At 39.8% G+C, this 23,452-nt stretch overlaps 1 protein-coding gene across 2 annotated transcripts in view; it reads left to right on the top strand.

Moving 5' to 3' along the window:
* atg5 (ATG5 autophagy related 5 homolog (S. cerevisiae)) overlaps positions 1–20,679 on the top strand; it is a 184,779-nt gene extending 164,100 nt beyond the window's left edge. The window contains exon 8 of one of the 2 annotated variants that reach the window (XM_052025046.1): positions 18,119–20,679. In XM_052025046.1, coding sequence (XP_051881006.1) covers positions 18,119–18,255 — 137 coding nt within the window. In that variant the 3' untranslated portion in view covers positions 18,256–20,679. The remainder of the gene's footprint in view (positions 1–18,118) is intronic. The other variant, XM_052025047.1, reaches the window with a different exon arrangement.
* Positions 20,680–23,452: the final 2,773 nt, after the last annotated feature.

Below are 23,452 nucleotides of genomic sequence, written 5' to 3'. Positions count from 1 at the left end.
GTCTTTTTAAGTAGTACTGTGTCCTCTGGGTCCTGGTTTCAAATCAAGCTTTTATGAATCAGAATGAAACAGGGCATGTACTTTGGCGAGTAAGGTACTAAAGCAGATTACTGGGCCAACTTGGCTCAATTGGCAACACTTTTGCTTCTTTCAATGATATGCAAGGGACGTGTCTATGTTCCATACTGATACTTTGCTTTCTGAGGCTAAAAATGGGAAAAGAAACAGCTGTCCAATCATGTTGGTAAAAGCAAATTCACAGTTGTGATAAATAACCACTTTGCTTTGCATAATGAATTGTTATAACCTAGAACATGCTTTGCGTAAAAGTCAACTTTTTCATCAGTGCACAGAAACTTTGGCTTCCTACAACTACACTTGATCGTAGTTCATATTTATGAAGAATAATGATTGGAGAAGCTATTTGAAAGCTATTATTAACCAGGAAAATGTAGCTTGGGAAAAGTTATTCCTTTCAGGCCAAGGAAAAATCATTTTAAAACAATGTGTGTTTCCAAAATTATTGCAGCTGTGTGGCATAGTCAGTTGACAAAACAAGTAGTCAAATTAGACAAAGCTCTCAATCTTAGTGGAACCCTAAAAATGAATATGATTGCACACACCATCACTTTTTCCTAACTCTCTGCCCACAGACTATATTTGTGAGTAATATAATAACATTGTATTTTGGGAAGCTGTCCTGCACCTTGTGATGAAAAGAAAATTTCAAAACACGTAACTTGCTCTTAATTTCGTACGACTTTTATATGGTGTTCTGTTAATCAAATTGCTATTTCTAGCTCGAAGGACTTTATATTTTGCACAGAGTGCCATTTTTGCAGAGTGCCTTTGCTACTCGAGGTTTCTAATTAAAAAATTAAACAAAAACACTTTAAAAATAGTGCATTATCAAAAACATTAAAGCAAATCAATAAAACAAAATAACTTGCTTTGTCTCCAAAGTCATAGCCTACATTCCCTTTGAAATGGATCCCTACTAGGTCTGACATAAAATTATCATTAAATATATTTACACCACTTGTTGACACAGCACATTCCAAGTTGTAACAATTCAATTATTTTTCTTCATGGTGCCCGTGGTTCTTTTTCAAATTACCTCAGATTAAGATATCTTTTGCATTATTTACTCTGTTAAAGTCTTGACTTGAAGGTCTTCATGAAATCTCCCCTTTACCTCCTTTGTCTATCAATAGTGAAATAACATGACATCTATGTTTATTTGGGTAAATTTATAATGCATTGTTTGCTTCTACGTACCCAGTTTTTGATTGTAAAAGATGAAAGGCGTTCCCTCCTTTGTATTCAGCTTTGAAGATGAGCCATTTTCACCAGCATCTCTGGTGTTTTCCTTAAATGGCTGCATTGCTTCAGCCTAGAGACTCTCCAATCTTGCCCTGTCCCCCAGTCCCTCCTTCCCTCATTAATTCATGATTGCAGGACTCCACCTTGAATAAAATCAGTTAATTTAGCGCAGATTAGAAACTAAATCTAGGACTTCTAGACCAGTGTGGCACAACTATTTTCAGCCTTTACCAAATGAGATATTTCTGCAGAAAGAAAATTTCACAAAGGGAAGAGGGGTCATTAATTTTTCAAGTTAAGAATAAGTAGTTATACAGAGAAATATTTGAAAAGTATAGCGAATGGCAAAATTAGAGAATTTTGCAATGTAGAAATAATGAAAATAAGGGATCAAAATGACAAAGGTATTTTCAAACAAATTATATTCACAATTATTCAGTAATTCAGATCTTCCAATGTAATTCAACAACCATCCTGACTCAAACACAATATAGCAATTCTTGTATCCAGTGAGGAAGCCCACATCATCGAGTTGGTTGGTGTAGAATTTGCTTTGTGAATGGAAATAATAATGGTGGCATTAATTTATTGAAAAATAATATTTGAAGTATCTATACTAATTTCAATGTATTCCTATTTATGGAAGTTTTTTAAAACTGCAAATACTGGAAATCTGAATTAAAAACAAAATTTTGAAAAACCTCAGCAGGTCACAACATCTGTGGGAAGAGAGGACAGTTAAGAGTTTTCAGGTCGAAGACTCTTCATTATAGCTGTTTTTATTTCTACTCATCGGCCTGTTGTGCTTAATTCAAGATTGCTTAATTCTTCAGGTGAATTATGGACAAAAATTTATTTGGAATTATTATTATTTTCCTTCCTTCTCTAAAATGAAAACTATTATTGCTCCTTCAAATTGATTCACAGAAGGATTACAAACTATTTGGTATTGGTTTATTATTGTCACTTGTACCGAGGTACAGTGAAAAACTTGTCTTGTTCGTACAGATCAATTCATTACACAGTGCATTGAGGTACAAAGAATTTAAATTTAAAAGAATAGAATGATTATAGTAAAAGTAAGGAGTAGATCTGCAGAGAGCTGCTTGATTCAAGTCGCCATGCTCCAGCGCCATCTAGCAGCTAGCAATGAGAAAGGGAAACTAGAGGGCATAGGTTTAAGGTGAGAGGGTTAAAAGGGACCTGAGGGCAACTTCTTCACACAGTGGATGGTGAGTATACAAAACAAGCTGCCAGAGGAAGTGTTTAAGGCAGGTACAGTAAAAACATGTAAAGACATCTGGATAAGTACATGGATAGGAAGGTTTTAGAGGGATATGGGCCAAACATGGGCATATGGGACTAACTTAGATGGGCATCTTGGTCGGCATGGACCATTTGGGCTGAAGGACCCTGTTTTCCATGCTGTAATACTCTATGATAGATTTCTTCTTTAAGATGGAGAGCGAAAGCTTTGAACGTGAATGGGGTGCTGAATCCAAATAAAGGAAACCATGAAGACATGATAGCACAGTCAAAGAAACTGAAAACAAATTTACCTTAGTTTCTTTCCTTTAACTTGAGCCATATTTTTGAGATCAAATAGAGCATTCCCTACAGAAATCAAGAACCAACTCCCAATGTTCATTTTTTGGGTTACTGGCTTCTTTCTAGTTATATTATTCATGTCGAGTTAATAGGTTGTTTTTCTTAATTGAATTTTTATCCTTGTTTTGACTGCAGTCCTTGCTCTCCATATTTTTGCCATACTCATTTATTTAAATACAAACCAATAGAAAATACATTGATACATTAGTCACTAAGGGTTGAATTGGAAAGCCTTCAGAATTGGGCACAGAGATCACGCTGGATGATTAACCCACACCCATTCTTTGGAATGCAATCATCATGCAAGTTCGTGCTGCCTGCTTGTTTTGAATTCTGCTCTCTTTGCTGTTTATTTGGCCGAGAGCCCATATGGTTACAGCCCAGGGCTACTTAAAGCTAGCTTGCACCTCATAAGCAGAAGGTGCATTATGGCTGCTGGAGCTGCTGAGATCACAGGGAATTGTATGCCAGTGGTAATCATTCATGGGGAAGTGTATGCACCAAGGTTTTCAGACAGCTCATTAGAGGTCTTCTTACTGGGACAGATTCTGCTCCAACTAAATCTACAAGTTTGCAGATGATACCACGTTGTAGGCCATATCTCAAACAGCGATGAGTCAGAGTACAGGAAGGAGATAGAGAGCTTAGTAGAATGGTGTCATGACAACAACCTTTCCCTCAATGTCAACAAAACAAAAGAGCTGGTCATTGACTTCAGGAAAGGGGGCGGTGTACATGCACCTGTCTACATCAATGGTGCTGAGGTCGAGAGGGTTGAGAGCTTCAAGTTCCTGGGAGTGAACATCACCAACAGCCTGTCCTGGTCAAATCATGTAGATGCCACGGCCCAGAAAGCTCACCAGCGCCTCTACTTCCTCAGGAGGCTAAAGAAATTTGGTTTTCCCCTTTGACTCTCAGCAACTTTTACCAATGCACCATAGAAGCACCCTATCTGGATGTATCAAGGCTTGGTACAGCAACTGCTCTGCCAGGACCGCAAGAAACTGCAGAGGGCACATACCACCAGACTTAAGGACAGCTTCTACCCCACTGTGATAAGACTATTAAACGGTTCCTTTATACAATGAGATGGACCTCACGATCTACCTTGTTGTGACCTTGCACCTTATTTCACTGCACTTTCTCTGTAGCTGTGACACTTTACTCTACTGTTACTGTTTTTACCTGTACTACATCAATGCACTTTGTACTAACTCAATTTAACTGCACTGTGTAATGTATTGACCTGTACGATCGGTTTGTAAGACAAGCTTTTCACTGTACCTCGATACTAGTGACAATAATAAACCAATACTAATACCAGTAAGAGGAGTGAATAGCAAGTGATGGCCTATATCCTTTGGACCAAAAATTCCCTGGATGTATCTCAGTAAGTAGTGGCAAGAATTAGCTGAAAGAACATGGATGTGGTGCAGGACTAAATTCAATGATCTCACATGAGTAGTCCTCTGTAAACATATTTTCAAATATCATATATAACATCATTGATCTCAGCCTTTTCTCTGATTGCTATATCACTGACTACCAATGATCTCACAATTTGCACTCATTGCAGGTTAATCAGCCATGACAGTCCTATTACTCACACGGATTGGGTGACGTTCACAGACATAACTTCCCTCCTTCTGGCAGGCATGCCATTGGAGGGGGGCAGGGAATAATAGAGGTATGCCTTCATGTTCCAAGCTCCATAGGGAAGACCATAGAACCATACAGCACAAAACAGGCCCTTTGGCCCACCATGTTGTGCCGTCCATCAAACCACCCTCACGCTATCTAACCCTTTCCTCCCGCATATCCCTCTATCTCACATTCCTCCATATGCCTATCCAACAAACTCTTGAACCTGTCCAATGTATCTGCCTCCACCACCACCCCAGGCAGTGCATTCCATGCACCAACCACTCTCTGGGTGAAAAACCTCCCCCTGACATCTCCCCTGAACCTCCCACCCATAACCTTAAAGCCATGCCCTCTTGTCTTGAGCATTGGTGCCCCGGGAAGGAGGCGCTGGCTGTCTACTCTATCTGTTCCTCTCAATATTTTATATACCTCTATCATGTCTCCTCTCATCCTCCTCCTTTCCAGTGAATAAAGCCCTAGCACCTTAAGCCTCTCCTCATATTCCATACACTCTAATCCAGGCAGCATCCTGGTAAATCTCAGGAAATGTCAGCAAGATTAAAGCCAGTGAAGATGAGGGTAACCACTTAGATAATCCGCTTCTCATTCCACAAACTTCTAACACAGATGCTATTATTGGTGTAAGCACTTTCTCCACTATTCACTTTCAAATACCCATAAACTCCAGCTTCCACAGTCCATGGCGGAAGAGTAACTAAGACAGTGAGAGTGAAGAGACAGAATTGTTTGATTTTGTGTTGCATTTAGATCAGAATATAAGAAACAGGAACATATTACCTTTGAGCCCCTATTATTCAGTAAAATTATGGAGAATCTGATTTTTGCCTTGATTTTACTTTCTTATTTGTTCCTCATAACCCTCAGTTGCTGATGCTGGTGTTGCATGCAATTTGTAGGATAGATGAGATTGTGCACATGGTGTGAAACCAAGCACAGGAGTCAGAATAGAGGAGGGGGGGAGGTTAGGGAAGAATATTGCAGGTGCCAGCCCACTGGAGAGTGAAGTTGCAATGTAGCTCTTCTGCAGAGAACTCGGATGAGGACTTCAATGAACTATAGATGACAACTGGATGTGGACGGACAAATGTTTGTTGCACTGAGACCCTGACAGAAAAATTGTGCACCTCATCAAGGAACATTAAGGAATCAAACATTGAATTGTTATGTGACTTTGTAGGGAAGATTGTAACCTGTACAAGACATGCATGTCACTAGAGGTAGACATCATTGGCACTAGTTACGATGCAGCATCTAATGGCCAATGTCTCAGTTTTCATTACACCTATCTTGAGTCAATGGTGAAAGCTCAGATAAATGTAATGCTACCTCAGTTTGCTGCCATGAAAGCTCAAACTTCTCCCATCCTGGTTGTGGTAGCCAGATTGGAGAGGCTTTCAAAGGTGACAGAGTTATGAGTCCTAAGATCTGCTGTAGACTATGGCTTCTGAGGGCCCTTTTTTTTATTCACCCACTTAGTCATAGAGCAATAGAGCACAGACACATGCCCTTCGGTTCAACCAGTCTATGCTGACCATGGTGCCCACCCAGCTAGTCCCAGTTTCCTACGTTCGGCCCATATCCCTCTAAGCCCCGCCTCTGCATGTACATATCCAAATACTTCTTAAATGTTACTATTGTACCTGCCTCAACCACTTCCTCTGGCAGCTCATTCCATATACTCACCACCCTCCGTGTGAAAAAGTTGCCCCTCCAGTCCCTTTTAAATCTTTCCCCTCTCTCACTAAACCTATGCCCCCTGGCTTTGGACTCTCCTACACTGGGGAAATGACTGTTACCATCCATCTTATCTATGCCTCTCATAATTTTAAGCATATCTATAAGGTCACCCCTCGTTCTCCTACGTTCCAAGGAATAAAGACCTAGCCTGGCCAACCTGTACCTATAACTCAGATCTTCTAGTCCTGGCAACACCCTGGTAAATCTTCTCTGCACTCTTTCCAATTTAACCATGCCTTTTCTATAATGGGGCAACTAAAATTGTATGCAGTACTTCTCACCACTTCTAGCAGTTTGCTACTGTGGCCTCTAGTCATTCTTCCTATTGTATACAAAGTCAGGTGGAAGTCTGTATTACATGATCTATCACCTCAGGAAATAAGGCTTATTGCAAAATGGAAAAAATATAGGGCAGTTTATCTTCACGATGCATTAGCGTTTTTGGTGTTTTGAAATGTATTATAATACATCTGCTGTGATTGATTCTAGTGTGAGGAACCTTAGACAAAAGTGGCAAAAGGAATTCAGTCTTGCACAGTGTGAGATAATGCATTTTGGGAGAGCAACCAAGGCAAAGGTATACAGATAAATAACTTGGAAACTAAAAAGAGCTGAGGAACAGGCGGATCTTGGAATACATGCGCATAAGTCCTTTAATGACTTTTAGATAAGGTGGCATATGGGGCACTTGGCTTTTTATAGCCAAGCGTAGAATACAAGGCAGAGAGCTCGAGCAGGAACCATGGATTTAACCATCGCTAATTTGCTGTGTACAGTTCTGGTTAGCGCACTATAGGAAGATGTAATGCACTGAAAATTAATGACGATGTTGCCAAGGCTCAGAATTGTTGTTATAAAGAAAGACTGGAAGTGGTTCCTGATTTTTAAATGTATTTTTCAGTTTGGGTAGCAAATGTCACTTGAGAGAGAGTAGATTCTGTTCCAGGAGGCAGCAATGCATTATTCCTAGTAGTTAGGAAGACAAATGGCATATTGACTTTTATTGCTAGGGGTTTGAATTTAAAAACAGAGAAATATTATTAGAGATATACAGTGTTGGTGAGGCTGCACCTGGAGTACTTAGTGCACCTTTGCCTCCTTTATTTGAGAAAGGATACATTAGCATTGAACAGGGTCCAGAAAAAAAATCGCTAGGCTACTTTCAGAGATGAGTTGGAGGTCCTATCATGAACAGCTTCAAAACTTAGATCTGTGTTCTTTGGAGTTTAGAACATTGAGGGGTGATCTTAATGAAACATATAAGATCCTAAGGGGTCATGACAGAGTAGATGTTGTGATGTTTCCACCAGTGGAAGAACATTGAATGTGACTATATTGGAAGTCATTTAAAACTGAGGTGCACTGGAATTTATTCTCACAGAGGGTGATGGATCTCTGGAATTCTCTATCCCAGAGATCTGTAAAGGCTGGGTCACAGGATGAGATCAATAATTTTTTGAAAGATTGGGGAATTAATGCCTATGGAGAACTGGCAAGGAATTGAGGCTTGGGGCAGATCACTCATGATCATATTGAAGGGCAGGACCGGTTTGAGACACCAGGTGGTCCACTCCTATATTTTTATAAGTTCTTGTGTTCTTCAATACTGTACTGGAACGTCAGCCTAGACTTTTCTGTTTTCCCACAGCATCTGTCTCAGGCAAGGCAACTATCAACTTTCGCCAAGGCACAGTTTACCAATGGTGTTATACCAATGCTTGGAGAAGACTAGTATATGTTTCAGGGTTCTGTTGTTTCAGACATGATAGAGGGGGAGGGATGAAAGGGGGAGGAGTGGCGTTACTAGTCAGGGAAAATATCACAGCTGTGCGGAGACAGGACAGCCCGGAGGGCTCGTCTACAGAGGCCATGTGAGTGGAGCTCAGGTACAGGAAAGGTGTGGCCACACTAATAGGGTTGTATTATAGATCACCCAATAGTCAGAGAGAATTGGAAGAACAAATCTGTAGTGAGATAGCAGACCGATGTAAGAAACAGAAAGTAGTCATAGTAGGGGATTTTAACTTTCCATATATTGACTGGGACTCCCACACTGTGAAAGGGCTGGATGGCTTAGAATTTGTCAAATGTGCTCAGGAAAGTTTTCTAAATCAATATATAGAGGTACCAACGAGAGAGAATGCAATACTTGATCTCCTATTAGGGAACCAGACAGATCAGGTGACAGAAGTATGCGTAGGTGAGCATTTTGGGTCCAGTGACCATAATGTCATTAATTTCAAGTTAATTATGGATAAGGATAGGTCTGGTCCTCGAGTTGAGGTTCTAAATTGGAGAAACGCCAATTTTGTGGAAATGAGAAAGGATCTAGGAAAAGTGGATTGGGATGTTGTTTTCTGGCAAGGATGTGTTCGGTAAGTGGAAGGCCTTCGAAGGCGAAATTTTGAGAGTGCAGAGTTTGTATGTTCCTGCGAGGATTAAAGGCAAAGGTAACAAGTATAGGGAACCTTGGTTTTCAAGGGATATTGGCGATCTGGTTAAGAAAAAGAGAGAGGTGTATAGCAGGTATAGGTAACTAGGAACAAATGAGGTACTTGAAGAGTATAGAAAAAGTAAGAAAATCCAAAAAAAAAAGGAAATCAGGAAGGCAAAAAGAAAACATGAGGCTGCTTTGGCAGATAATGTGAAGGTAAACCCGAAGGGTTTCTACAAGTATATGAAGAGTAAAAGGATAGTAAGGGACAAAATTGGTCCCCTAGAAGATCAGAGTGGTCATCTAGGTGTGGAGCCTCAGGAGATGGGGGAGATCTTAAACAGTTTTTTTTGCATCAGTATTTACTCAGGAAACAGGCATAGAGGATATGGAAGGAAGGGGAACAAGCAGTAGGGTCATGGGACATATAGAGATTAAAGAGGAGGAGGTGCTTGCTGCTTTACAGCGAATAAAGGTAGATAAATCCCCCGGGCCTGACAAGATATTTCCTCAGAGCTTGAGAGAGACTAGTGTAGAAATTGCAGGGGCCCTGACAGATATATTTAAAATGTCCTTAGCCACAGGTGAGGTGCCAGAGGACTGGAGGGTAGCTCATGTTGTTCCGTTGTTTAAAAAAGGCTCTAAAAGTAAACCAGGTAATTACAGGCCAGTGAGCCTGACATCAGTAGTAGGTAAATTATTGGAAGGTGTTCTGACTGATCGGATATACAAGTATTTGGACAGCCAAGGGCTGATTAAGGATAGTCAGCATGGCTTTGTATGTGGTCGATCGTGTTTAACAAATCCTGTAGAGTTTTTGAGGAGGTTACCAAGAAAGTAGATGAAGGAAAGGTTGTGGATGTTGTCTACATGGACTTTAGCAAGGCCTTTGACAAGGTCCCACATGGGAGGTTAGTTCAGAAGGTTCAGACACTAGGTATCCATGGAAGGGTTGTAAACTGGATTCGAAATTGGCTGTGTGGGAGAAGACAGAGTGGTAGTGGATGATTGTTTCTCAGACTGGAGGCCTGTGACTAGTGGTGTGCCTCAGGGATCTGTGCTGGGGCCATTGTTGTTTTTTTGTCTATATCAATGATCTAGATGATAATGTGGTAAATTGGATCAGCAAGTTTGCTGATGACACTAAGATTGGAGGTGTAGTGGACAGCGAGGAAGGCTTTCAAAGCTTGCAGAGGGATCTGAACCAACTGGAAAAATGGGCCAGAAAATGGCAGATGGAATTTAATGCAGACAAGTGTGAGGTGTTGCATTTTGGAAGGACAAATCAAGGTAGGACATACACAGTAAATGGCAGGGCACTGAGGAGTCTGGAGGAACAAAGGGATCTGGGAGTTCAGATACATAATTCCCTGAAAGTGACATCACAGGTAGACAGGGTTGTAAGAAAGGCTTTTGGCATCCTGACATTCATAAATCAAAGTATTGAGTATAGGAGTTGGGATGTTATGGTGAGGTTGTATAAGTCATTGGTGAGGCCAAATTTGGAGTATTGTGTGCAGTTCTGGTCACCTAACTATAGGAAGGATATCAGTAAGATTGAAAGAGTGCAGAGGAGATTTACTAGAATGTTGTCGGGTCTTCAGGAGTTGAGTTACAGGGAAAGATTGAACAGGTTAGGACTTTATTCCTTGGAACGTAGAAGAATGAGGGGAGATTTGATAGAGGTTTACAAAATTATGAGGGACATAGACAGAGTTAATGTGAGTAGGCTCTTTCCACCTAGATTAGGAGAGAGAAGTACGAGAGGACATGGCTTTAGGGTGAAAGGGGAAAGGTTTAGGAGGAACATTAGGGGGAACTTCTTCACTCAGAGAGTGGTGGGAGTATGGAACGAACTGCCATCTGATGTAGTAAATGCGGGCTCACACTTAAGTTTTAAGAATAAATTGGATAGATACATGGACTGGAGAGGTCTGGAGGGTTATGGACTGGGTGCAGGTAATTGGGACTAACGGAATAATGTTTTGGCACAGACTAGAAGGGTCGAATGGCCTGTTTTCTGTGCTGTAGTGTTCTATGGTTCTATATACTGTTTGTCCTCCAATACATAATTATATTTTTCCCATTATATTCTTTATTCCAGCTGTTACATGGTTTTTTTATATCCAAGTACTCCTCGAGATGGTCTGAGATAGCTTTTAGGTTGGTTTTTATCTGCAACTCACTATCTAAAAGGGTGGTGGAAACAGAGTCAATCAAGATTTTCAAAGGCATTTGGAAAGATAATTTGAAATTTGATAATTTGATGGGAACCAGAGGGGTAGGTCAGTGGAAGAAGTGCATGGAGTAAAGTCAGATCTAACATATAGAGAGGCTTTGATGAAAGAGAAGCAGAGCACAGGGTATAAAAGTAGAAAGGTGGATGGGCTAAAGTGCATTTACTTAAATGCAAGAAGTATCAGGATATGAATTGACGGTGATGAATTGAGAGCTTGGATAAATACATGGAACTATGAAATTGTGGCTGTTGCAGAGACTTGGCTGTCACCAGGGCAGGAATGGATACCAAATATTCTTGGATTTCAGTGTTTTAGAAGGGATGAGGTGTGGGGAGAAGAGAAGGAGGGGTGGCATTACTGGTCAGGGATATTATTGCAGCTGTAGAAAGGGTAGATAATGTAGAAGGATCATCTCTAGAGTCAGTATGGGTGGAAGTTAGGAATAAGAAAGAAGCAGTTGTGGGTGAGCATTTGGGGGACAGTGACCACCGCTCCCTGACCTTTAGCATTGCCATGGACAAGGATAGGAGCAAAGGGGACAGGAAGATATTTAATTGGGGAAAGGCAAATTATGAGGCTATAAGTGTAAATTGAGATGACATTTTTGAAGGGAAATGTACTATGGAGATGTGGTCGTTGTTCAGGGATCTCTTGCAGGATGTTAGGGATAAATTTGTCCCGGAGAGGCAGAGAAGGAATTGGGTGACAAGAGAGGTGGAACATCTAGTTAGGAGGAGGAAGGCAGCATACATAAGGTATAGGCAGCAAGGATCAGATAGGGCTCATGAGGAATATAGGGTAGCAAGGAAGGAACTTAAGAAGGGGCTGAGGAGAGCAAAGAGAGGACATGAAAAGGCCTTGGCAAGTAGAATTAAGGAAAATCCCAAGGCATTTTTCACTTATGTGAAGAGCAGAAGGATGACGAGAGTAAAAGTAGGACTGATTAGAGACAAAGGTAGGAAGATGTACCTGGAAGCTGTGGAAGTGGGTGAGGTCCTCAATGAATACTTCTCTTCAGTATTCACCAAGGAGAGGGGCCTTGATGACGCTGAGGACAGTGTTAGTAAGGTTAATGTTCTAGAGCATGTTGATATCAAAAGAGAGGATGTGTTGGAGCTGTTAGAAAATATTAATACAGATAAGTCCCCAGGGCCTGACGGAATATTCCCCAGGCTGCTCCGCGAGGCGAGAGAGGAGATTGCTGAACCGTTGGCTAGGATCTTTGCATCCTCGTTTTCCACAGGAATGGTACTGGAGGATTGGAGTGTAGCAAATGTTGTCCCCTTATTCAAAAAAGGTAGTAGGGATAGTCCAGGGAATTATAGACCAGTGAGCCTTACGTCTGTGGTGGGCAAGCTGTTAGAAAGGATTCTTAGAGATAGGATCTATGGGCATTTAGAGAATCATGGACTGATCAAGGACAGCCAGCATGGTTTTGTGAAGGGCAGGTCATGTCTCACAAGTCTGATAGTGTTCTTTGAGGAGGTGAGCAGGCAGATTGATGAGGGTAGTGCAGTAGATGTGGTCTACATGGATTTTAGTAAGGCATTTGACAAGGTTCCACATGGTAGACTTCTTCAGAAGGTCAGTGGGCATAGGATCCAGGGAAGCTTGACCATGTGGATTCAAAATTGGCTTGCCTGTAGAAAGCAGAGGGTTGTGGTGAAGGGAGTGCATTCAGATTGGAGGGCTGTGACTAGTGGCGTCCCACAAGGATCAGTTCTGGGAGCTCTACTTTTCATGTTTTTATTAATGACTTGGATGAGGGGTTAAAGGGTGGGTTGGCAAGTTTGCAGATGACACAAAGGTTGGTGGTAGTGTGGACAGTGTAGAGGATTGTTGAAGATTGCAGAGGGACATTGATAGGATGAAGAGCTGGGCTGAGAAGTGACAGATGGAGTTCAATCTGGAGAAGTGTGAAGTGGTACACTTTGGAAGGACAAACTCCAAGGCAGAGTACAAAGTTAATGGCAGGATTCTGGATAGTGTGGATGAGCAGAGGGATCTGGGGGGTTCATATCCACAGATCCCTGAATGTTGCCTCACAGGTGTATAGGTTAGTTAAGAAAGCTTATGGGATGTTAGGATTCATTAATCGTGGGATTGAGTTTAAGAGCCGCGAGGTATTGATGCAGCTCTACAAAACTCTGGTTAGACCACACTTGGAGTACTATGTCCAATTCTGGTCGCCTCATTATAGGAAGGATGTGGAAGCGTTGGAAAGGGTGCAGAGGAGATTTACTAGGATTGGAGAGTATGGATTCTGAGGAGAGACTAAGGAAGCAAGGGCCTTACTCTTTGGAGAGAAGGAGGATGAGAGGAGACATGATAGAGGTGTACAAAATATTAAGAGAAATCGATAGAGTAGACAGCCAGCGCCTCTTTTCCAGGGCACCAATGCTCAATACAAGAGGGTATGGCTTTAAGTAATGGGTGGGAAGTTCAAGGGAGATATCAGAGGAAGGTTTTTTACCCAGAGAGTGGTTGGGGCATGGAATGCGCTGCCTGGGGTGGAGGTGGAGGCTGATACGTTGGTCGAATTCAAGAGATTGCTAGATAAGCGTATGGAGGATTTTAGTATAGACGGATATGTGGGAGGAAGGGGTTAGATAGTCTTAGGCGAGGTTTAAAGGTCGGCACAACATTGTGGGCCGAAGGGCCTGTATTGTGCTGTACTGTTCTATGATTCTATGAAATCATTTGAAGAGCCACAGTGAAAGGGCACTACTTATATTGGGTTAACCAGATTGTTAGTTCCCTGTTATCTCTTTCCTGCTTTTCTTAAATAGTGGGATCACGTTTGCCACCCTCCAGTGCACAAAAATAATTCCAGAATTTTATAGAATTTTGGAAGATCACTAGAATATTAACTATTTCTATGGCCACCTCTTTCAAAATTCTTGTATGTAGATCATAGTATCCTTAGAGTTCATCAGTTTTTATTTTCGCCACTTCTCTACTAATTGTTAACAAATACTTATTTCCTTCAGTTATTCATTCTTGCCAGAACCTTGATTTCCTTGTATTTCTGGAAGGTTTTTTCAGTCTTCTTCCATGAAGGCAGTGTCACGAACCAGCAACAAAAGAAACACACTGAGCATGATTCAGTGTTAAAAACTATTTTATTAATCACTACTTATGATAATACGTAAAATAAAAGTAAAAATGTTAGTATGTTAGAATTCAAAAATGTTAAACCTTGAACGTTAACCCCTAAAACTAAACTCTTTGTGTGTGTGTGGCAAAGTCCCAAACTCCAAGTTCAGGAATGGTTCTTAAAGTTCAGTTCCGCAAGCCATAAGGTGAAACATGAGCAAAGGCTTCTTCAACAACCACCGTTGTCTGAAGATAAGACGTAGATGTAGAGAACATAGGGAGAGTAATTACGAAATCCAAATGTTCCACGATGGAACCCCAGCGACACTTCAGTGTTTACTCGGTAGTGACTTCCTCACCCCGAAAAGCATCCGAATCGTGGTTGTCCACACACAAATACCTGTTTCCTTCTACAGGTCAGCAACAAAGTGAACTCCACTGGATTACTTCCAGTTTCCATACATGGATTTCAGTGGCAGACACAGTTATTGTTTCCCATCCATCGATAGAGAAAACAAGCAGGCTGGTGTCTCTCTCCCTTCTCTCTCTCTCTCTCTCTCTCTCTCTCTCTCTCTCTTCTTCTTCTGACTTCTTCAACAACGTCATTACGTCCTTTATCTTCTATTGACGTAAGCACGCCACACACGCACGCCACACACACACACACACACACGCACGCCACACACACACACACACACACACACACACACACACACACACACACACACTCTCTATCTTAACAGGACATTCACTGAGTCCGTAATAGCAGGTATAACATAGTTATTTAACTCCTCTGCCATTTCCTTATCAACCATTATAAATTTTCCTATCTTTACCTGGAAGGGATTCACATTTGCTGATGCTAATCTTTTCATTTTTACCTATTGCAGTCTGTTTTTATGTTTCTTGCTAGTTTACTGTCATATTCTATCATGCCTTTCCCTTTCAATTTTTTTGGTTCTTTGCTGGGTTCTAAAATGCTGCCAGTTCTCAGCCTACAGACTGCTATTTCTGGCAACTTTATAAGCGTCTTCCTTGGATTTAATCCTATCTTTAAATTCCTGTGTCAGTCATGGATAGACCATTTTTCCTGTTGCAGTTTTCTGCCTTTAAAGGAATATATTTTTATCCACAAATTACTAGTTCTTTGAGTGCGAACCATTGCCTGTACAACAACATGCCATTGAATGTACTTTCCCAAATCAACCACAGCCCACTCTCCCCTCCTATTACCATCATTTTCAATCTCTTGGATGAAATCGGCTTTCCACCACCAGTGGTGACTCTGATCTGGTAGTGACCTTACAGACAAGGCCCGGGAAGGAATAGCAGTGATCCTTTCCCCCTTGTATGTGTCTGAGATATGAGATGTGAAGCATCACAGGCACTTAATGATTTCAGATCTAGACTCAATATCCTTTTCTCAAAGGAGAACCAGCCATGCTTCACCATTCGTTGTCTTGAGTAACTGATGAAATTGCAGAAAATTCATGGAAGTCATTTGGTTCACTCTGTATCTGCTAGTCAAAAAAGAGCTACTCAGCCAACCTCCCACCTTCCAGCACAAGGTCCACAACCATGTACACACAAGGTTTTCTGCTTCTACCACTCTTTCAGAAAGTGAATTCCAGATGCTCGCTAATCTCTGGGTGATGTTTTTTTGTCACCTCTCTAATTCTTTTATCAATCACTTTCGATATATGCCCTAGGTTTTCAACTCCTTCCTGATATTATGCACTGTGATTAAGTCTCCCCTTAGCCTCCTCTGTTTCAAAGAAAACAACCCCAGCCCATCTAACCCTTCAGCAGAACAGACTTGAGGAAGAGAGTATAACTGCAATTCCTGGTTTGTCATTGACCTACTCTTGCTACTATTTCTTATGTTATTATAAGGCTTCTTATAAGAAGCACTGTAAGATAATCAGTCTGAGCAAAACTCCAGACAATGGTTCTATACAAAGAACAAGATGTACTCAATAATAACTGACAATGACGCATAAGAAATTTCAATAATGCATCACCTTGTCAAAGAACCTTCTGGCATTTACCCTGCAGCTGCACCTTCGGAACCTGCTGCCTAGGATGAATTCCATTAAACAAATGTTTCCAAGTATTTGGTGACTTCTTTTGGACCAACTGTTGAATTCCTGTGTCATACAGGTTTGAATACCAGTCTGTACTGAGTTAATTGTTCTTGGGTGAGTGATGTTATTATTGACCTGGATTTGTATGGGAACATTCAGCTACTATTCCAGATCACTTTATAGGCACTTGTGCTTCCTTGAATATCTCTTAGGATGGAATCAGAAAGAATGATATCCCATGCATTTGAATATCCTGTCGTAGCTCTTATCTAGAACTGTGAATGAAGGATAATTACTTGGGCAAAGAGTCTGTATGTTCTTCTTTATAAGCAAGCAGTTCAAGCCAATGACATAAATGCTGATTGGTCTTTTCTCAAAAATCTCTCACTATGTACAGAATAATAAAGAAAGTTCGACCACTTTTCAGAATTCCCCTTTGCCTATTCAAAAGCAACCTAAAAAGGCTTGGATAATGCAGGCCTTCAGAAAGTATAACCTTTTTAAGAGACAGTGACAGTGGCCTTTGATTTAGTTTTAATCAATTCTATCTGTTGTTTTGCATTTGTGCTATTTCTGTTTAAAAAATTAAAATAAATTTGCTTAATATGTACTTTGTGAATTTGTTTTTTTACACTATTAGAAGATGAAAGTTCTCGGACCTTGTATGTACATGTATATTTAAATATTTGTTTTACTGCTACATCATATATTGCTTGTAAGATTAAGATGCCATTCACCAAGAAACATCAGGCCAAGCTTTCTTTCAAGATTAATTACCCTTTTAGAATGAGCGTTTGATGTCTCCCTTTGGTGTATCCTGGCTTGGTTAATCCTTTTTGACCTGACCACTGGCTATAACTGCAATTGCCATGGCAAAATCTTCCACCGTGATATATGGGCTACAGACGTCAGCCTGTGGTTTTTCATGTAGATGGAATCAATTAAATAAATTTTTACTAATGAATAGAATAAAGGTTAAGCATTTGTCAGAACCTAAACAAAACTGTCCAGACTTCTAGTTCAGCTACATAACCTGTCTGGTATTCTGTTCTTAATTTCCTACTAATTCTTGGGAAAATTTAAGTTAAAGCTGTTTTTTGCACGCCTTGTCTGCCGTGAGTATTTGTATGTTCAATTTGTTAACTTTCCCATTTGTAAGCAGCAGATTGAAGTTCCAGTCCTTCTATGTCCATTCAAAATGCCTCATCTTCTAACTCTGGTTTATTGAGTTGAAAAAGTTGACAAATTAACTGTCCCTGCAATGAGAGTTTATATGCATGCATGTGTACACATATTCACACACACACACACACACACACACACACACACACACACACACACACACACACACACACACACACACACACATAACCTTTTCCCTTCACCTGTCTCCAGTCACACCCAAAACTCTGAGTAGACCTTGCCATCACCAGTTTTCTTACATGACCTGACAATGTTGCATAAAATCTTCAAATGTAAATCTAGTTTTAAGAAGCTGCCAATTTGAATGTTACAGATTTGAAATAAACATCATGAGCTATGTTGTGCAAATGTGCACTGTGTGGACTTTGTGTATATATAAAGCTAGATGATACCACATCTAAATAAGAGTGGTCTGGTTAAGCATCTGTGAGAAATATGTACATATATGTTTACATGTGATGCTTTGCAAATCTACCTGTAAGAAAGTGCTTTTAACAATAAGACTTAAATTCTCAAAATGCATTGCATTTTGATATCTCAGGTCTAAATCTGAAATTAAGAGTGTAATCTGTGGACATAGAAACCCTAAGGGCTATTGTACCCAAATAGCTGTGCTAATACATCACTTGTTCATTTAACTACAATTTAATGGTACTATGTTTCTGCAAAATTGGAAATGTGTATAATCAGTGTTTTATGTAACTTGGTTTTGTTTGTGCTTAAACTAGATGTGGAGAAGCAATATCAAGTAGTGATTCATGGGATTGAACCAATGCTGGAAACACCATTGCAGTGGCTCAGTGAGCATCTGAGCTACCCAGACAATTTCCTGCACATTAGTATCATTCCTGTGCCTAGAGACTGAGGAAGCAAACAACTCAAACAGAGAGCAAGCCACCCTGCCTGGACTTGCCTAAGCAGTACTATTTTCCAATTCCATAAAGCCTGTTGGAAGCAACTTGAACCAGAAATACTCACTGCTGCAAGCCTAACAGGAAGAGATCCCACAACCAGATAAGGGACTGGTCCTAGTTTGTATCTCTACTATAAACCTGCTGTTGTCATAAAACCTCACTCACAACATGAAAATTTCTCAAGGCCACTTGTATCATGTTTCTTGTAAAATGTTGAACATGATATTTTCTAAGGCACCAAGCAATGGAAACATGTAGCACTCGATTTCTGATTAACAAATAAATGGGGGTATTTCCAAAAGTGACCATGATTGAATTGCAGTATGAGAGGATGGAAATAGACACTGTTTTTACTTTCCAAAGGATTATGCAACCTCTCAGAAAAACAGATAGCTGAAGATTTGCAGAAATGGTTCAAATTTTTTTATTCTTTCACCATCTTTCTTTTATTTCTTCTCTCCCAAATATTCTACCACTCTCTCCCCCCTTACATATTTTCCCCCTTCCTTTCCATCTTTCCATTTTCTCTCTTTCTGTCTCTCCGTTCCACTTTCCTCATTCATTTTACCCCCTTCCCAACATCATCCTTCTGATCCTCAAATTATTATAATGGCAAATACAAAACAGTAAATTGTTTATATTCCAGCTATTGAGATTATATCTTTAAATCATTCCACATTTTTATCTGTTAAAGGATGCCCATATGTAAAATCAAACATTTTTGTTCAGTATAATTGTTTTCATTCATGGTTATAAACCAGACACATATTTGGTATTTTTAAATATATTCATATAACATTTCTTTTGTATTGATAGATAATGGAAAGAATTTCTTAACTGCTTTAATTAGACTGTATACCATTTTCAGGAAAGTCTTTTATATTACAGATTTTTGGCATAATCATGTATTACAGACATCTTTCTTTATCTAAATAAAAGCCACTGTCAATAATTTGCACGTGCAGATGACTGAAGTATTCTCTGATGAAGTATAAACAAATTTCTTCTTTGCTGATGCCCTTCCGGGAGTTTTTTATGTGACGTGCAGGAAATGGATTTGAGTCGCTAATAAAGACAGCCCAGGAAATGATGTGATTTGTTTCCCAAAGCATTATCCAACTATTGTAGCCAAAAATTGTTTTGAATTTTGAGTGGGTGAGGGGTAGCACCAAGTGGAGGAAATAAATGGAGTGATTTTTATTAAATCAGGGATTACATATCAAAGGCCAAGAGATGTTTTCACTGAACTAACTATTAAATTATGCAATGCCATTGAAAATATCTACCTTATTTTGCTTGCTGTAACTCAAAACATCAATGACTTTATTTTGGGTTTACAGCATGCATACCTTGTCCATGGAGGAATTTGAAATGACAAACAAGTGGAAAATCTTGCATTCAGAAATCCAGTGCATAATTGATGACAACTGCCAGGCAAAAAATACAAGTTTCCTGAAAATTCTTCATGAAAAATCAGCTTACACTTAGTTACCTAAACTAATTACAAGAAACAGTTGATACCTGAATATTTACTGTTATCTATGTTGTTTCATAAATATGTAAGATTTATAATTTGCAATTACAAATGGGCTTTCAACAAAGAGGACAAAAGATTAAAATTCACCACACTGGAGAGAGAGCTCCTTACTCTGAGGATAAGGAAGTTCCAGAATCTTGATAAGTATTTGAAACTAATTTGGGAATGCTGCATATGATTGATAGCAAGTGCTAATTTATTTGCATGTTCTTTTTTCCACTTTTGTGGTTTACCGCTCAACTGGACAGTGAAAATGCTCACTTCCATAAAACGTACTAAGCCTCGCATACAGCCTTTTAACACATGGCCATAAACCTTTACATCAGTTTACCATTGATGAATGAATGGCTTGTCTTCGTTTAAGCATGCTTACTGGTACTATCCTTAACATTTATCATTTGCATCAGTTTTTTGTGTAAATTGGAATGGAAGGATGGAGAACTGCACAATGTACATTTTAATTTGCCATGTTGAACTACTTGTAGTAGGGGTTGTTTAAAGGTTTAATATACTGAATGAAAATTAACAACCCCTTCCTTGCTGTGCAATAAAAATCTTTTATCAATGTGAAGTAGCAGAGTTTGTTATTGTTACCCCTTTGTAATCTATATACAGAAAATACTTCAGGCAATATTTTTTTTGCTTAGTGCCACTGGTCAAGGTTCAGAATACTAGTCCATCTGTTATACAAATTCGAACAGTGAAAGTTTCCTTCTAGTGTCTGATACACCTTTCAAAATAATGTAATGCAGTACTTGTAATTCTTCAGCAGTCTTGTTATCTGTTTCAATTATGCAACAAAACAAGCCCTTTTGATAATAAAAATGCCTTTTATTTCACATTCTTTGTCTTTTGTGAATCTTCCACTGATTTGCTTATACTTCAAAAATGTTTTGAATTTTTTAAATGTATGAAAGATTCTCTGTAGCTTTCTTTTGTTAAAATACATATTTAAAATAGGTATGATTTTTAATCTTTCCATAATAAATATTTTTGCACATTTATTAATATTAAGTTATTGCAGGGAGCTTAGTGTTCTGTCACTTAGTTTGATATAATGTCAAGTTTTATTTGATGGCTTAAGAACAGAGCTTCACAAAACAATCTTGCATGAAAGCCACTTAAGCTGTAATTGGCTGTGGGCAAAATTCTTCCAGTGTGCAACTCAGTCAGAACTGCAAGCAATTCATCAGTTGTACTGCGACACTCGTCCTTCTCCTGCCCCTGCTCCTGATCCTGCTCATGCTCCTGGTGGTTCAACAGTACACCAGATTGTGCCAGTACCTCAGTAAAGATGGAATGGAAAAGACAAAACTAGAGAGAATCTATTCTTCAAGTTTACAAATATGCTCATTTCAATTCTCCTTCCTTTGTAAAGTCGAACTTCCACTTGATGACAAGTATTGGATAGCTGCCAAATATTATGAAAAATTTATTTTTAATTTTGATTGGCGTTACTTTTTGTCAGGGATATATGTGATCAAAGCCTGAACACTTGATTCTCCTCTACTTAGCTAATTCACAGAAGGGCTGCCTAAATTGATGTGATTATATTATTTTCAAAGGCAAACGGATAAGAATATTTAGGCACAATCAAAAGTCATTTAAGGCAAGTCAAGAACTCATTTTTTGAATACCTCATGGCATCCTCTGGTCACTTAGCACTTTGAAACATAACGTCCATTGTTATGTTGGTAAACTTGACAAACTAGTTTATCCTGTTTCACAAATCAACTTTTACCTACCTGCTTTCTAAGCCTTGCAATTGTTTCTCTGTAGCAATATATGCAATTGTGTCTTTTATTAGTCTGTACTATCATTTGCAGTTGTTCTCCATTAGTTCACTGAGAGGAGTGATCAGAATTTGTGCTTATAGAATCACACCAAATAAAACAGGATCTGTGGCCCACTGTGTCCATGCCAGCCACTAAGCACCTACCTATAGTGCTCCCTTGGCCTGTAACCTGCCACGGTATTTTTAGTACTCATCCAAATACTGAAATATTGTGAGAGTGCCTATCTCCACCACCCCCTTGGGCAGTGAGGTCCATAGTTCAACCAACCTCCGTGTGAAAAATATTCTTCCTCAAATCCCCTGTAAGTTCCCTTCCCCTTACCTTAAATCATTGTCCTCTGTCATAGATACTTCTACTAAGGGGAAAAGTTTCTTTCTGTCTATGCCCCTCATAATTTTGTATACCTCAGTCAGGTTACCCCTCAGGTTCTCTGCTTCAACCTAAACTAACCCAGCCTATTCTGGGTCCTCAGCTGAAATAGTCCATTGCAAGATGCTGTTGTTAGGACATTGTTTGTTAATGGAAATGGCTGTCTAATGATTAGATAAATAACAAAATATTCTACAGGCTTTCAATCATCACTAATTGTTGTTATTGACCATGATGTCATGGTTTCATTAACTCATTTGATGTAGCATTCAGATTAAAATGTTGGAAATATTCAGTCATAGAGGGATACATAACGCAGAGTGGTTGAGGCTGCATGCACCGGATTTGGAAACTCCCTGGAGATGTGGCAGAGCAGCTTGGAGGTGCTGATGGAGCTGCAGAGTCCTGGTGTCAGGCGCCTTTTCCAGGAGGCTTTTCAGGAAGATCCCCCTGCAGACAGTTTACCACTGTGGCTGCTGTAACTGAAGTGGAGCGAATCTACAAGCTCTTTGGCCCAGCAAGTCTTTGCTGACCATCAAGCACCCATCCATGCTAATCCCACTTTATTCTCCCCGCATTCCCATCGGCTCTCCCCAGATTCTACCATTCATCTACACGCCAGGGGTAACTTACAGTGGCCAATTAACCTACCAACTCATTGAGAGGAAACCAGAGCACCCAGAGGACCACACATGGTCCCAGGGAGAACATTCAAACTCCACAAAGACATACACTGTGAGGCAGCAGCTCTATTAGCTGCACTATTGTGCTACCCTATTGAACCATGATGTTGTTCAATGTCACATTATTCCTCTGTATGATAGTTAGTCAAAAACACCACAAAATTCTCACCTCCCTGTTGTCTAGACTCATTTTGTGAACTTGTTCGTAATTTTTCTGAAGATACTGACTACTGGTGAGTCATAGTTCCGTAAGTATCAGCATCTCACCAAAGTGCTCATTTCTTCATGTGCGAGCCTGGACTGAGCAACTGTGATAAACTATTGAGCATAGAACTGTATTGGCTCATTTCTAATCTGCCTTTTTCCAGTTGAAGCAATGATAACTAACTTTGAATGTAAATCAAACAGTAGCACACTGTTCAAAATTTTATGTGAATTCCTACAATACAGTACTATGTCAGTTCAACACTTAATGGTTTTAAAATGTCCTAGTCCAGAGGTACTTGAAACATGGATCCAAATTACTTTCAAACGTTGTCTTCTACACCGAGTGAATATGTTACGTGACAATGTTAGCTCAGCTGTTGAAATTAAAGGCAGACAGAAAAGCAATAGTTCAGTGTGAAGGTAAAATAGAAATGAAATTAACCAGCACTTGACAGATTGAATAGAACAACAGTCCAGCACGGGAACAGGCACTTCAGCCCACAATGTCTGTACCAACTGTAATGCCAATTTAAACTAATCCCATCTGCCTGCAGAT

This window comes from Pristis pectinata, chromosome 10 (genome assembly GCF_009764475.1).
Source record: "Pristis pectinata isolate sPriPec2 chromosome 10, sPriPec2.1.pri, whole genome shotgun sequence".
Lineage (NCBI taxonomy): Eukaryota > Metazoa > Chordata > Chondrichthyes > Rhinopristiformes > Pristidae > Pristis > Pristis pectinata.
Note: the sequence above shows the minus strand (reverse complement) of the source record. Positions and strands in the feature narration are given on the sequence as shown.